This window comes from Heterocephalus glaber, unplaced genomic scaffold (assembly GCF_053883595.1).
Source record: "Heterocephalus glaber isolate CG9 unplaced genomic scaffold, H.glaber_assembly_v1.0 deba00001744, whole genome shotgun sequence".
Taxonomy (NCBI): domain Eukaryota; kingdom Metazoa; phylum Chordata; class Mammalia; order Rodentia; family Bathyergidae; genus Heterocephalus; species Heterocephalus glaber.
This window is the reverse complement of record NW_028258450.1, coordinates 5023860-5036801: the sequence shown is the minus strand read 5'-3', so window position 1 is coordinate 5036801 and position 12942 is coordinate 5023860. Positions and strand designations below refer to the sequence as shown.

The 12942-nt window shown below is 53.9% G+C and overlaps 1 protein-coding gene across 2 annotated transcripts; it reads left to right on the top strand.

The window, feature by feature from the left end:
- The first annotated feature begins 5 nt into the window (after nt 1-5).
- On the top strand, nt 6-12911 carry Rasip1 (Ras interacting protein 1). 2 transcript variants are annotated; one of them, XM_087200436.1, is made up of 12 exons: nt 6-134; nt 339-479; nt 906-1600; nt 3713-4068; nt 5674-6327; nt 7237-7274; nt 7503-7654; nt 7769-7872; nt 9258-9501; nt 9717-9889; nt 11867-12014; nt 12513-12911. In XM_087200436.1, exons 2-12 carry the CDS (start codon nt 343-345, stop codon nt 12710-12712), a joined length of 2901 nt encoding a protein of 966 aa, XP_087056562.1. In that variant the 5' UTR covers nt 6-134; nt 339-342; the 3' UTR covers nt 12713-12911. The 2 variants fall into 2 exon arrangements, with proteins under 2 accessions (XP_087056562.1, XP_004867041.1); XM_004866984.3 differs by having other exon boundaries at nt 7757-7872.
- Nucleotides 12912-12942: the final 31 nt, after the last annotated feature.

The window sequence follows — 12942 nt, the reverse complement described above, 5'->3', positions numbered from 1 at the left end:
TCCTCTGGCCTTTTCCTGTCCCCCACCCAGTGCAAGGGAGCTGGGGCAGAGGCAGGCTACACGAGCGGAGGGAGCGGGGACGAACTCGGGCCAACGGAGCCAGGGCCTCCGGGTGCTGCTGGACCCGAAGCAGGGTAAGAGCCAGGAACGCTGGAGTCAGTCCACAGCCTTCTCCGTCCTGGGAGCCGGAGTCCCAGGCCCATCCCTGCCCTCCCGGCCTCCGGAGCCTAAGCCCAGCCCCCTCCTCCTCCTGCCTCAGGAGCCCAAATCCCTCTCCACCCCCTCCGTCACCACCACCCAGTGCCTTAGACATAGGGGCCTTATCTACCTATCCTTAGGGCCATGCTATCTGGTGAACGGAAGGAGGGCGGTAGCCCCCGCTTCGGGAAGCTGCATCTCCCTGTGGGCCTGTGGATCAATTCCCCCAGGAAGCAGCTCGCCAAGCTGGGGCGACGCTGGCCCAGCGCTGCCTCTGTCAAGTGAGTGGGCACCTGCCCTGCCCGCCTGCCTCCCTCCCATTTGTCCCTGTTGGTGACCCAGGCCTTGCACTGCCCCTGAGAAGGTTGCTGTCCTGAATGGGCTAGTGAGCTGGGGGTGGAGTGGAGACACTCAGGGACCCTAGGGTGACGTCAGGGCGGGTGCGGGGCAGAGCTGGGGCAGGAGACCGGCAGAGAAGGCACAGGGTTTGATTCCCCTTCCATACTCCCCTCTAACTCCCCTCCTGGCATTTCCTTCTGTGGGACTCGCATTTGTTTGTTTGTTTATTTATTTATTTATTTTCTCTCCTTTTTCTCCAATTTCTTCCCCACCCCCATCTCCATCCCCTGCGGGTCTCTGCCCCTGTTTCTCTGTCCTTGTCGTCCCTCTCTGGGTCTCTCCCGCGCCCGTCCCCGCCCGGCTCGCAGGTCCTCGTCCTCGGACACGGGGAGTCGCAGTAGCGAGTCGATGGCCCCGCCGCCACCGCACGTGGAGCTGCGGCGCGTGGGCGCTGTGAAGGCGGCGGGGGGCGCCTCGGGCAGCCGCGCCAAGCGCATCTCGCAGCTTTTCCGGGGCTCGGGGACTGGGGCCTCGGGGGCCGGAGGCGCTGGGGTCCCCGGGACTCCGGGGGCAGCGCAGCGCTGGGCCAGCGAGAAGAAGCTGCCCGAGCTGGGGGCGGGCGTCGCCCCGGAGCCCCCGCTGGCCACCCGCCCCACGGCACCCCCCGGGGTGCTCAAGATCTTCGGCGCGGGGCTGGCGTCGGGGACCAACTACAAGAGCGTGCTGGCCACCGCGCGCTCCACGGCACGGGAGCTCGTGGCCGAGGCCCTGGAGCGCTACGGGCTGGCCGGCAGCACCGGCGGCAGCCAAGGCGAGAGCAGCTGCGTGGACGCCTTCGCGCTGTGCGACGCCCTGGGCCGGCCCGCGGCGGGCGGAGCAGGCAGCGCGGGCAGCGGCGAGTGGCGCGCAGAGCACCTGCGCGTGCTGGGCGACTGGGAGCGCCCGCTGCTGGTGCAGGAGCTGTGGCGCGCACGGCCAGGCTGGGCGCGGCGCTTTGAGCTACGCGGCCGTGAGGAGGCGCTGCGCCTGGAGCAGGAGGCCTTCGGGGCGGCCGAAGGCAAAGGTGAGCCGGGAGGGGCTGCCCTGGACTTGACCACCCCTTGGATGGACTGCTGGGGGCGGAGCCTCGGGGCGGGGCCTACAGGGAGAGGGGTGGGGCCAGTGATACTGGGCCATTGGGATTTGGGGTCGGAGCTCTATAGGGGCAGGCCCAGGGGTGGGGCTGGGGGGGGATGTGGGGACCGCGGAGGGGATGGGTAGTAGCTGCAGGGAGGATCAGGTGGAGGGTGGAGCTGGGGCAGGGCAGAGGTCCGTCAGGTTGGCGGGAACAAAGGGGCGGGTCTGAGAATTGGGTGAGGCCTGTGGCTGAACGGGCTTTGTGGGCGGGGCTTGGGGCTATGGGAGTCGTGGCCTGGCTCGTGGATGGGGATGGGGTCCTATATTTCAGGCTATCTTGAAGGAGGCTGAATGTGTAGTGGGTCTAGGAGGAGCAGATGCTCAGGATTGTGTCTGTGGCATCCGGGAGCTGGGTGTGGCTGCAGGATGGGTAGAGTTTATAGGGTGCTGAGGGATTCTGCCTGTGTGTTGATGGAAATGGAAAATGGAATGATTAGGAGATGGAGAGGAGCCGGGAGAGGTGGCGCTCACCTGTGATCCCAGCACTCGGGAGGCTGAGGCAGGAGGATCGCTGGAAGTTCGAGGCCAACTTAGGCTACATAGTGAGTTAAGGGCCAGCCTGAACTTCAAAGGGAGACCCTGCCTCAAAAAAAAAAAAAAGAATAAGGAGCTGGAGAAACAGCCATGGATGATGTCTCTGAGTGATGTTCAGAGTCAACGGCAAGGCAGGACCTGACGTTGGGCGTGGTGATGTGTAATGGCACCTGGTACGTGGATCTTCGTGCCCGGAGGCAGTCTGTGAAGTAGATTCATGCTGTTCCCGAGAAGCGTGGCCTATGTGGTTGGAGCCTAGGGAGGGAGGGACCTGGAGGAACAGAAAATGGTCTCCTGCCCTCCAGCGGGGTCTGGAGAGCCTGAGTGGGCAGAGCCTCAGAGGGGCAGGAGAGGGATCCGGCAGCCTTAGGCTGGGTTAGCTGCCAAGTGTGGGAGAAGAGGGGGCTAGAGGAAGAGGTATTTTTTGGTTTTTAATTTTTATTTTTATGAGTACATGTTTGCAGTACACAATGATTACATTCATCATGGGGAGTTGGTACATGTACACAACACATCCTAATTCTTTTTACTTCCCCCTCCCCTCTCCCCCGCCCCTCCCCCATCTCTTGGAGGAAGAGGCATCTATAGAGGCCCAGGAAGGTGACGCTACAGGGCTACAGGGCTGGAAACAGGAGGTGGCGTCAAAGGTGAAAGAGCAAGCGCAGGACGGAGCTTGGCAGGGGTGGGCCCTGGTGAACTGAGGCCCAGGGCTGCTCAGGGAGCAGGGAGCATTGCTTTTCTGTTTCTAAATCTCCCTTGGGCAGAAAAGGTGTTGTAACAATTAAAACTATTTGAACTCAGGCTTGAATTCTAATCCATTCTTTGCCTGTTAATCTCAGCAGAGTGCTAGGTGAAGGGTCAATGTTTTCGTGTACATAAAGGATTGGCACATATAGGTGTTTCATAACAAGTGGCAAATCATAATCTTCATCTCCCCTAAGCATTCCCTGGGCACCTACTGTGGACCACACATTTTTAGGGTCCTGGGGATACAGCGGGGCATGAAGTTCCCACTTTCCCAGATCACAAGCTTAGTGGGAATTAGCAGTTGATTCATTAAGATTATTTCCACGGAGAACCTACTATGTGCTGGGTCCAGACAAGCCCAGTTTGGGCCTCAGTATAGTTACTGGGTTCGAACTGGACTGTCAGGGAAGGGTGTTCTGAGTAGGTTGTTTCCATTTCCCTAGGACAGTCTTTGTGAGTGATTACATCAGCCCTCAGCACATAGTAGGTGTTTAGGAAATGCTTGTTAAGAGAACGAATGAATTTCTGAGCTGAGAACTGTAAGATGGGTAGAAATTAGGCAGGCAGTGTGTTTCAGGAACAGGGAACAGCATCTGCAAAACCTAAGTGTGGGAAGCGGCCTCACCTCTCCGTGGCGGGTTCTGTCGCCAGGTGGTCTCAGCCGCGTTTCTCCACCTGACTTTCTAGTCTCAGCCTCTGTTTCCATCTCTCTCCACAGGCACGGGCGCCCCCTCCTGGCGGCCGCAGAAAAGCCGCTCCCGAGCAGCGTCTGGAGGAGCCGCGCTGGCTAGTCCTGGTCCAGGGTCGGGATCAGGGGCCCCGGCTGGGTCCGGGGGCAAGGAGCGCTCGGAAAATTTGTCCCTACGGCGCAGCGTATCGGAGCTTAACCTGCAGGGTCGGCGTCGGCGGCAACAGGAACGCAGGCAGCAGGCGCTTAGCATGGCCCCCGGGGCAGCCGATGCCCAAATTGGACCTGGAGACCCCGGAGATTTCGATCAGTTATCTCAGTGCCTCATCCAGGCCCCCAGCAACCACCCTTACTTCCTGCTGCTCCAGGGCTACCAGGACGCTCAGGTTAGCGCAGCCTTCTCTACCTGGAGTTCTCTATGCCCTGTGCCATTGGAGAGCAACAAACTACAATTCCCAGAATTCTTGTGGTCTCAGTGGCCTCAGCTACTCTGGTAGGTGCGATCCAGCAAGGTTCCAGAGTAGCAAATAACTCGGTGAAAGTAGAGGAAGCGGGGGTTAGATGGCTGACAGACTCCACTGGAGGAGCTGGGTGTGATGATGCAGGCCTATAATCCTAGCACTTTGGGAGGCTGTGGCAGGAGGACTGCAAGTTCGAGTTCAGCCTGGTGGGGGAAAAAATTGCACTGGAGGGACAAACGGGTTGGGGAGAAACACTGTGTTCCTCAAGGGAGAGTCAGTCCACTGTGGAAGAGTCCCTTGCAAGCATCCATCTCTTGAGGAAGAGGAAAGAGTGCATCTACTAGGACAGGGAAGTCAGTTGGTGCCTGGCATCTTGTTCTGGATAAGCCTATACAGTATTTTCTTTATGGGAGTGAGGACTAATTCATTTGTAAAAGATGATGGTTTACATTGGAACAACTTAACCATTGTTGATGGAGGCAGGTGGTACTGATACTTCTATATATTTTTCATATTTGGGTGACAACAGGAGTTCTGGAACATTGGGTTCATTGTAGGAAGAGAGACAGTGCTTCCATTTTTATAGGATGGAGGTGAGAGAGTCCATTTTTAGGAAGGGGTCTTCTGCATGCATCTCTTCATGTGATGGATGAAACAGGACTCTGTAAGAAGGGGATCTCTGTGAAGCATCTCTTCATAAATGGGCTTGGAAGAGCCCAGGAAATGGAGATCTCTGGAGATGTCCACTTTAGGGATGAAAATACTGAGAGCTCTTGTCGATTGAGGGGAGGTCCTTGGAATCCTCCATCACCCGAGTAGGGGGAAGAGTGAGTCGATGTAAAAGGATGTTTCCTGGGACGAGCTCATCTTGGGATGGGACGAAATGAGAGTCCATTGTAGAAAGGGTCTCCTTGGACTTCTGCGTTCCCAGGAGTGGAAGTAATGGAAGAACCCTCTATTCAAAGGGGAACTCTGAAGAAATTCATCCTTTGCTCTGAGATGTTGAGAAACTGTTAGTTGAAAGGGGAACGTATCTGAAAGCCTCCATGATGGGGGGGAATAAAGGACAAGTGAGCCAGAGAAATGCAGAAAGGTTTCTTGTAAAGGTCCATTCTCGGAGGGTGTGGATGATGGGATGTCCTTGGAAGCCCCATTCCTTGGGCTGCATGTCATGGAGAGTCCACTGTAGGATCGGCAGAGTCCCTTCAGGAGTGTTGAGAAGATGAGAGTCAACTGGAGAAAGATCTTGGAAGCAGCTATTCTTTGAGGGAGGAGCACAGTGGGGTCCACGCCATAAAGGGTTTCCTTGTACACGGGGTCTTTGGGATGCACATCATGGGAGTACCTACCATAGAAAGTACCTTGTAAGACTCCATTCATGGGAGGTGGGGTGCGAGGAGAGTCCTCGGGGAAGCCTGGAGATTGCCTTGCAAGAGTCCACTCAAAGGAGGTGGGGTCGGGAGAATCGATCGTGGGAGAGGGATCTGTTGGGTAGCGGTGTCCTCAGCGCCATCTTCACTTCTCCTCCAGGACTTCGTGGTGTACTTGATGACGAGGGAGCAGCACGTGTTCGGCCGGGGCAGGACCCCGTCGTCCTGCAGCGGGTCCCCTGCCCCATACGTGGACACCTTCCTCAACGCCCCTGACATCCTGCCGTGTCACTGCACAGTGCGCGCGGGCTCTGACCCCCCAGCCATGGTGCGCCCATCCCGGGGCGCCCCAGTTACGCACAACGGGTGCCTCCTGCTGCGGGAGGCCGAGCTGCACCCTGGAGACCTGCTGGGGCTGGGCGAGCACTTCCTGTTCATGTACAAGGACCCGCGCGCCGGGAGCTCCGGGCCGGTTCGGCCCCCGTGGCTGCCCGCGCGCCCCGTGGCCACGCCGCCCGGCCTCGGCTGGGCCTTCTCCTGCCGCCTGTGCGGCCGCGGCCTGCAGGAGCGCGGCGAGGCGCTGGCCGCCTACCTGGACGGCCGCGAGCCCGTCCTGCGATTCCGGCCGTGCGAGGAGGAGGCGCTGCTGGGCGAGATCGTGCGCGCCGCGGCCTCGGGCGCCGGGGCCCTGCCACCGCTCGGGCCCGCCACGCTGCTCGCGCTGTGCGTGCAGCATTCTGCCCGCGAGCTGGAGCTGGGCCACCTGCCGCGAATGCTGGGCCGGCTGGCCCGGCTCATCAAGGAGGTCGTCTGGGTGAGCGCCCCCCACCGCTGCCCAGCCCCACCGGCTCCCCGAGTCTCTGCCGCAGCCTCCCCGCCCCACCATCTGCTCTGTCTTCGGACGCGAGCGAGAGAAACTATCTTTCCCGTGATGCCTCGGGGAGGGGGCCCGTGGGATGCTGGGAGTTATGGACTGGTCCACTGCGCTAAAAGAGCAGGCAGTACCTGCCTTTGGAGGTGTGGGACCCTGGAATGAACCATTCTGAGAAGTGGTGGGGGGAGATCGGTTGGGAGAGACCATTATGAGAGGCTGTGCAGTACGGACGAGATCAGGATTGCAACGTTGGACTACTTTTGGAAGTGCCAGAAGTCATTAAATGTAGAGGGAAGCTTCCATCCTATTGAGCTAGGACCCGAGTCAGAGGGAAGATGTAGGGAGTTTCTTGAGGGTAAGAAGCACCATTTGAGCAGAAGAGGGCTGGAGACCACTCCTGATCATAGGGCTGTGTGTTTGCAGTGGAGAGAAGAGACAGAGATCATTGTGAAGCCTGGGGATTAGAGTCCATCTGAAAAGCAGGGAGAGTCTCTGTCAGAAATGTTGCTGGCTGTGGAGGTGCACGCCTGTAATCTCAGCACTCTTGGAGGCTGAGGCAGGAGGATAACAAATTCAAGCCCAACTTCAGCAATTTAGCAATTTAGAGACTTTGTCTTTAAAAGGGGGGGGGGGAGGACTGGCCAAGAAATAGATATCTATCTCAAATCCAAGCTCACTGCAATCACTATGTGTCACAAACATATTAATAACAAAAAATTTAAAGGACTGGGGATGTAGCTCAGTGCAAAACAATCCCCTATACTGGAAGAAAAGAGAAAGACCAGAGCCCCTTAGGAGCCCCTCTTCCCCCGATTTCCTCATCTTGATTCTGATCTTACTGTTCCACAGGAAAAGATTAAGGAAATTGGAGATCGTCAGCCAGAGAAGTAAGAGAAATTCTGGGCAGAAAAATCTGGGGTGATATAGGGGACCGGTATGCATCCAGTTCCGAGTTCTTTCTCTGAATGTCTTAGTGCATGTTTCTGTCCCTCCTTGGGACTCAGCTTTCCCAGTTGTGAAATGGGGGTTCACTTGGTCCCCAACTTAGACTCAGATCTGAAGGTGTGGAGACTATGATGGTGGTTGGGGTGAAAGGTTCTTTCCTTTTTCTCCAGCCACACGGAAGGGGTCCCTGAGGTGCCCCTGACTCCAGAGGCTGTGTCTGTGGAGCTGCGGCCGCTCATGCTGTGGATGGCCAACACCACAGAGCTGCTGAGCTTTGTGCAGGAGAAGGTGCTGGAAATGGAGAAGGAAGCTGACCAGGATGGTGAGTTCTGACCCAGGCCCAGCCCTCTTCCAGCCCCTGTTACTCCCTGGACCTGGACCTGGGGTCCTGGCTGCCAGCATCTGGTTCTACTTCTTACCCCAGGCTTATCCTCAGACTCGCAGCTCTGCAACGACCTGGAATTATGTGATGAGGCTATGGCCCTCCTAGATGAGGTCATCATGTGTACCTTCCAGCAGTCTGTCTACTACCTCACCAAGGTTGGCCTTTCCTCTTGCTTCCTGGTTGAGACAATATCACTTTCTGTTTATACTACATTGTATTACTTTGATGCTACTTCCTATTGGACTCAAAATTTCCTTCTCCTATGATATCACTTCCCATCTCACCCGTGTTGTGTTGTGATATCACTTCCGGTTTAGCTTGCATCACTTCCTGCCTTTCTGCCTTCTTTTCCTGTCTTAGCTATCATGACCTCTTGATAGGCTGACCTCTTACCTGGTTATATTGCCATTATCAATTAATCAATCTCTCATTTTCTTTCTTTTTCTTTTTTTGAGAGTGTTTTGCTATTTAGTTCAGGCTGGCCTTGGACTCTGTAGCCCAGGCTGGCCTTGAACTTGTGGCAATCCTTCTGCCTCAGCCTCTCAAATGCTGGGATTACAGGCATGCGCCACCATACCTGGCTCATTTTCTAAGTCTATCATAATTCATAAAGTTATAGAGAAATAAAACAGTGCCAGGCACTGTCACTTAATTCAAAGGTCCTCTTTAATCAAGTTTCACTTCCTGTGCTTGCTGACCTCACTTCCTGGAACTCTGAATTCACTCCCTTTTCTGAGCCACAGGCCTCAATCTCCCTGAGTGCTCTTCCTGCAGGTTGTTTCCCTACTACCATCTTTGACCTTAATATTGCTTCTTGGACTTCTCAGAGATTTTGGCTTATTGTGGGCCCCTCTCTGTAAAATAAGGGGAGATCTTTTGGGACAGATAGCCTCCAAGTTCTTTGAGCTTCCTCACTTGTGAAGCTCTGTTCTCTGAGGCTTCACTTCCTGTACATCTTTGCCAAGTGTAGTCTTTTCTTTTGTCTCTGATCTCATTTCCTGTTCTTGGCCTGATCTCACTTTCCACTTCCTGACTCTCCTCCATTCTTTTTTCTTTCTTTGGAGAATTCTGGGTAAATAATTGTTTGACTGAAGAGGGCTTCTTTGTATAATATCTTTGGTCCTTCTTGAGCTGTCTCTGCTGAGAATTAAAAGTACTATAATGTATGAGAGGTGGTCTTAAAATACCCAAGAAACTTCTGGAAATTATTTTTGTTTTGTTTTTATGAGACAGGGTCTCACTATGTAATTTAGACTGGCCTTGAACTCATAGCAATCCTTCTGCTTCAGCCTCTCAAGTGCAGGTATCACAGGCATTTAAAAATTCTTTCTTGAGACTTGAGTTGTTCCAGGGTTAATAAATGCTAGAAACCCTTGTACAAATGGGATTTGCTCAAGGAACCCTGTCAGGTGTTTAAGGTAGAATGGACTACACTCCCAGGAGCCTTTGGGGAGCTTCCTATTATCTTCATGCTTACCACTCTGTACTTTTCAGGGAGTGTGATCCGGTCACTAATGTTTTTGTCTCTGTATCTCCTCAGACTCTTTATTCAACATTGCCTGCTCTGCTGGACAGCAACCCCTTCACAGCTGGAGCAGAGCTGCCAGGGCCTGGCACGGAGCTGGGGGCTATGCCCCCAGGCTTGAAGCCTACCCTGGGCGTGTTCCAGGCAGCCCTGGAATTGACGAGCCAGTGTGAGCTGCATCCAGACCTCGTTTCTCAGACTTTTGGCTACTTGTTCTTCTTCTCCAATGCATCCCTTCTCAATTCACTGATGGAACGAGGTGAGGGTTGGGCCAGGAGGCACAGGTGTGAAGACGGGAGCCCCCCCGCCACCCCACCCCAGCAGCCACATCTGGCTAGACAGGGCACAGAGGCTGAAGCGTCCCCTTTGGGTACTCTGGGGAGTGGGCTCCAGTCCCAAACTCTAGGCTAGGAAGCATCTGGGAGGCAGAACACAGTCCACCCACCCACCGTCCTTCATGCTCTTCCCTCACAGGTCAAAGCCGACCTTTCTACCAGTGGTCCCGAGCTGTCCAGATCCGCACCAACCTGGACCTTGTCTTCGACTGGCTGCAGGGGGCTGGGCTGGCGGACATTGCTACTGAGTTCTTCCGGAAACTCTCCATTGCTGTGAACCTGCTGTGCGTGCCCCGCACCTCTCTGCTCAAGGTGACTCCTGTCAGCTCTACTTGACCATGACTTCTGACTCCTCAGTCCTGCTCACACACCTTCCATAGCCAGCACCTCCCCCACCCCGGGAATGCCCATGTCATGCCCAGCCCTAGCTCAGACACTGGATGACCAGGGGCAGCTAGAAGGAATCCAGCACCACCAACAACCAAACTCAGCTGTGTCCGAATCCCAGTGCAATGTATTCAGAGTTTGCAGGGTATGACCCTGTGACATGCTGACCAAGAAATGTGACAGTTAAAACAGTCATCAAAACCAGGCATGGTGGCACAAGCCTGTAATCCAGCACTCAGGAGGCTGAAGCAGGAGGATCACTGGGAGTTTGAGGCCAGCCTGGGCTGCATAGTGAGACCCTGTCTCAAAAACAGACAGACAGGGCCAGGGATTTAGCTCAGTGGTTCTGCCACCTGCCTTGCAAGCACAAGGTCCTGAGTTCGATCCCTGGTATCAAAAAAACCCCAAACAAACAAACAAAAAACAAACAGAAAAAAAAAAAACAGACAGACAAAAAACAAACCAAACAAATACAAAAACCAGTCATTGAACATAAACTACAAGCCAGGCACTTCTAGCTTAATGCTGACAAATCTTCATGAAAGTAAATTACTAAAAAAAAAAAAAAGATGGCCTGGGGATTTAGCTCAATGGTTCTGCCACCTGCCTCGAAAGCAGAAGGACCAGAGTTTGATCCCCGGTACCAAAAAAAAAGAAAGAAAGAAAGAAAATAAGTAAGTTATTAACTGCCAGACATGGCAGTGCACGCCTGTAATCTCAGTATTCAGGAGACTGAGGCAGGAGGAGCACCATAAGTTCTAGGCCAGCCTGGGCTATACAGTTAGTTCAAGACCAGCCTAAACTACATACTGAGATTCTGTGTCTAAAATAAAAAAAAATAAAATAAAGGAACTAAGTTATTAACTGACAGTTTTTCAGATAAGGATACTGATTCAGGTATGACAGTCCCCTGGATTTCATTTATCTCTTTATTTTATGATACTGGGGATTGAACCCAGTGCCTTAGCACTGAGCTATATCCCCAGCACCCCCCTCCCTTTTTAAAATTTTGAGACAGGGTTTCCCTAAATTGCCCAGGCTAAATCCTAGAGTACTAGGATTACAGGTGTGTTACCATACCCAGTTTCATTTACTTTCTTTTATCAAACATTTACAATGCATTTAATAAGCCCCAAGCAGTGTTCCTTGCAAGTACTTTACCATCTTGCCATATTGCATCTTCACAATTACCCTACAAGTCCTATTCTCCCAATTTACTGATGAGAAAACTGAGACATATGATTTTTCCAGAAGGTTAATAGCCAGCCTGGGATTTCTGAACTCAGGCAATCTGGATAGAGAGCCTGATTTTAACCACACTGACGATTCTGGTGTCAGCTACGCCAAGCATATAAATTGTCACACAGGTACAAAAGTGGCCACAATGGAATATCAAACTCTTGTCAGTATATAAATTAGTGTCCAATCTTGTTCCTCACCTACTTCCTACATCCTCATTTACTCTGAAGCACATGATTTTTTTTTTTTAATTCCAGACAGGGTCTCACTATGTAGTTCAGGTTAGCCTTGAACTCTCTATATAGCCCAGGCTTAGCTCGAATTTGAGGTGATCCTCTTGCCTCAGCCTCCTGAGTGCTGGGATTACAAGTGTGTGCCACCATGCCTGGCTCAGCTCATCAGTTGTTTTTTTTTTTTGTACCGGGGATCGAACTCGGGTTCTTGTGCTTTCGCAGCAGGCGGCGAAATCACTGAGCTAAATCCCCGGCCCATGCTCATCAGTTTTTGAAAACTGCTTAAAGCACACCCTTGACCACCATCACTTCAGCGACCATTTTCTTCATGTTGTCCAGAGACATGGCACCCACTCTGCTATCCGACCCTACATGCACTCCCTTCTTGTTGGTCCCTCTATCATGACTTCTTACCTGGTCTTCCCACCAGGCCTCCTGGAGCAGCCTACGAACTGACTATCCCACCCTGACCCCAGCTCAGCTCCACCATATGCTCAGCAACTACCAGCTGGGTCCTGGGCTCAGGCCACCATCTGCCTGGGACCCTCCCCCTGCAGAGCGAGATGTGGTGGCCACAGGTGAGGAGGAATGGGCATAAAGCACTGGGCTGTCAGCTCTCTTCTCCCCTCAGGACCCAGGAGTACATCTTCCCCACTCCATCCTTCTGACGCAACATTCTGGACCCCGAGCCCTTTCCTCTCCCAGGATGTAAATGCTGGACCCAGCCCCCTTCTCTCCAGGATATGAGTTCAAGCGCCCAGTTCCTTCTGATTTCTCAGAATTCCTGAGTCTTCAGCCCCTTTCATTTTCGATCCCTCACTCATCTCAGAGTCCAGGCCCTTCCACCCTCAGAAATCCCCAAGACCTAGTTCCCAGTCTTTCTTCAGGCACCCAAGAACATCGCCGTTTCCCAGGCAACTGGTCGGCCGCAGGCTGACTACAACTCCCATCATCCTTCGGGACCCCGAGAGTCGCGTTTGAGTGGATCCCGCTCCAGGAGATTTTTCTTTTTGGGGGGCGTGGTGCAACCGCCTCACGCTCATTTTCACACTGACACTACCCCTTCGGTCTCATAGGGGATATCTTCGAAAGCTTCTCCTCACATCCTCCCCTCATCCTGCCCCTGGGGAGCCCACGCCTGCGCCTCACAGGTCCGGTGACAGATGACGCTCTGCACTGTGAACTGCGCAGGCTCCGCCACCTCCTCTGGGATCTTGAGCAGCAGGAGCTTCCAGCCAATCACCGCCACGGGCCTCCTGTAGCCACGCCTCCTTGAAAACCAATAGCGAGCGAGCCCGCGAACCTTGAAAAAATTCCTCGGCTCCAACTCACTGGAGAGTTGAGCTTTCTGGGAGTTGTAGTTCTTACCCCGCGCGGAACCTGGGAGGTTGTTTTCGGGTAGTAAAGAATGGCACTGTGGGAAGATGGGCTTGGGATGTGAGTGCCAAGAGGCAATAAAAGTATCTGAGGTATTGTCAGCGCCTCGGTTATTAAAACTGGGCAGTT